The sequence below is a fragment of the Melanotaenia boesemani genome, chromosome 5, assembly GCF_017639745.1.
Source record: "Melanotaenia boesemani isolate fMelBoe1 chromosome 5, fMelBoe1.pri, whole genome shotgun sequence".
NCBI lineage: Eukaryota > Metazoa > Chordata > Actinopteri > Atheriniformes > Melanotaeniidae > Melanotaenia > Melanotaenia boesemani.
The window spans coordinates 34,152,770-34,154,485 of NC_055686.1; the positions used below are offsets into that span (position 1 = coordinate 34,152,770).

Below are 1,716 nucleotides of genomic sequence, written 5' to 3' on the forward strand. Positions count from 1 at the left end.
CAGCATTATAATAATCATTTGTTACATACAAATAATCTGATTCATCCCTCTGATGGAGGGAGGAATCCTCCTAGAGCTGGGAACTCCACACAACTGAAGCAGAGTGTAATAATCTGGACGGAGAAAAAAAAAAAGATGAATAAAACAATAAATTACACCATCTGTTTTTGCCATTTATCCCATATTCATTTTCATTTTTCAATCATTTCTGTGACTTTTTCCAGTTTTCCTGGCAAAATATAAAGAAGAGGGATGGATTAAAACCTTTCCACCTCATTGAAAGTCATGACTAAAAAGTTCATTTAAATTAGAATTTATCTTTATATTAAACGTTTTTATAATTAGCTTCACATCTTTTTTTTTTTTTTTTTAGAAAAGTTTTTTCCTTGTAAAAGAAAAAGGAAAAAACTTAAGCCACAACAAATATAGACATCATTTTTATTCAAGCTCAAATCTCAAAATTAATTATATTTTGACATTTAGAGAAATTCAGATGAGAAAAGTCAAACTACAAATTTAAAACTACAAACTTTATTGCAACAAGGTTTATACTGTTATATAACAGCATAATAAAAAAAAACATTATAAAGCAAAATTAAAAAGAAAGGAGACAACATTCTGATTTAATTTTTACTGATGAAGAAGTCTTCATGATGAGCAGGTCACCCGTTTAAAAGGAGCTCTCATCCACGAACCTCATGATGTTCTCGACCCAGGACAGACGCGGATCCACACAGAGGTGACGACTTGATTTCTTTGTAACAAAACTGAGACAGAGACGCAAAGTCAAACATTAAAGTCATTATCAGACTTTATATTTTCATGGCTCCAGACTTGGGGCAGCGGTGATCAGTTATGCGATAGGATTTGATGAGGTTTTTGTTCAATCTTCTCGGGTAGAACTAGAAGCAACAGTCATCAGGATTAATTTCATCTGAATAAAAGAGCATTGATCATCGTTAGGCTGGTTTAAAAGGTGCCTCCTCCATCTAAACTACATAATCCAAAATAATCTTACAGTCGCAGTTGACTGCAGCCAACAGTGCAGCTCCCAGGATGCAGAGCAGAAGGATGTGAGCGGTCCTCATGGTGACTCGATATTCCCCTGGAGACAATGATACTGGAGGTTCACCACAGCTGCTCCTCAAATCGTGATAAGAGGCTTCTAAACAGACGGAGGTACTGTGTCACGTTTATCAAGATAAAAAAAAAAAAAAAAGAGGTGTCAATGGTGTGAAAGAGGCAGCCACCCTCCTCCCCCACCTTACATTAAGGGCTTAGCCGTGGAGATGGTGTCTAGCCTCAAATACCTCGGTTTACATATTACAGACAGCCTCACCTGGTCTACAAACACAGCCAGCGTTATTAAGAAGGCCCACCAACTCCTCTACTTCTTGAGGAAACTCAAGGTTGCCGGACTTGGCCTCCAAGCCCTCATCTCTTTTTATAGATGTGGGGGGTGGAGAGTGTTTTGACACAGTCCATCATGGTGTGGTATGGCAACTGCTCTGTCCAGGGCAGGAAGCCCTGCAACGCATTGTCAAATCGGCTGGAAAAATCATTGGGTGTAGTCTCACATCTGTTGGTGAGATCTACAACAATCGCTGCAGGAGCAGGGCTTCTGGGATTATAAAAGACCCCTCCTACCGTGCCATGGACTGTTTGTCCCCCTGCCCTCGGGGAGAAGTCTGAGGAGCATTAAAACCAGATCCTCAC

General features: G+C 39.5%; 1 protein-coding gene across 1 annotated transcript; it reads right to left on the minus strand.

Moving 5' to 3' along the window:
* Positions 1 to 572: 572 nt before the first annotated feature.
* LOC121639331 (eotaxin-like) lies at positions 573 to 1,238 on the minus strand. The gene is made up of 3 exons (XM_041984493.1): positions 999 to 1,238; positions 827 to 902; positions 573 to 771 (listed from the first exon to the last, which is right to left on the minus strand). The coding sequence occupies exons 1-3, from the start codon at positions 1,086 to 1,088 to the stop codon at positions 671 to 673; spliced, it is 267 nt and encodes an 88-aa protein (XP_041840427.1). The 5' UTR covers positions 1,089 to 1,238; the 3' UTR covers positions 573 to 670.
* Positions 1,239 to 1,716: the final 478 nt, after the last annotated feature.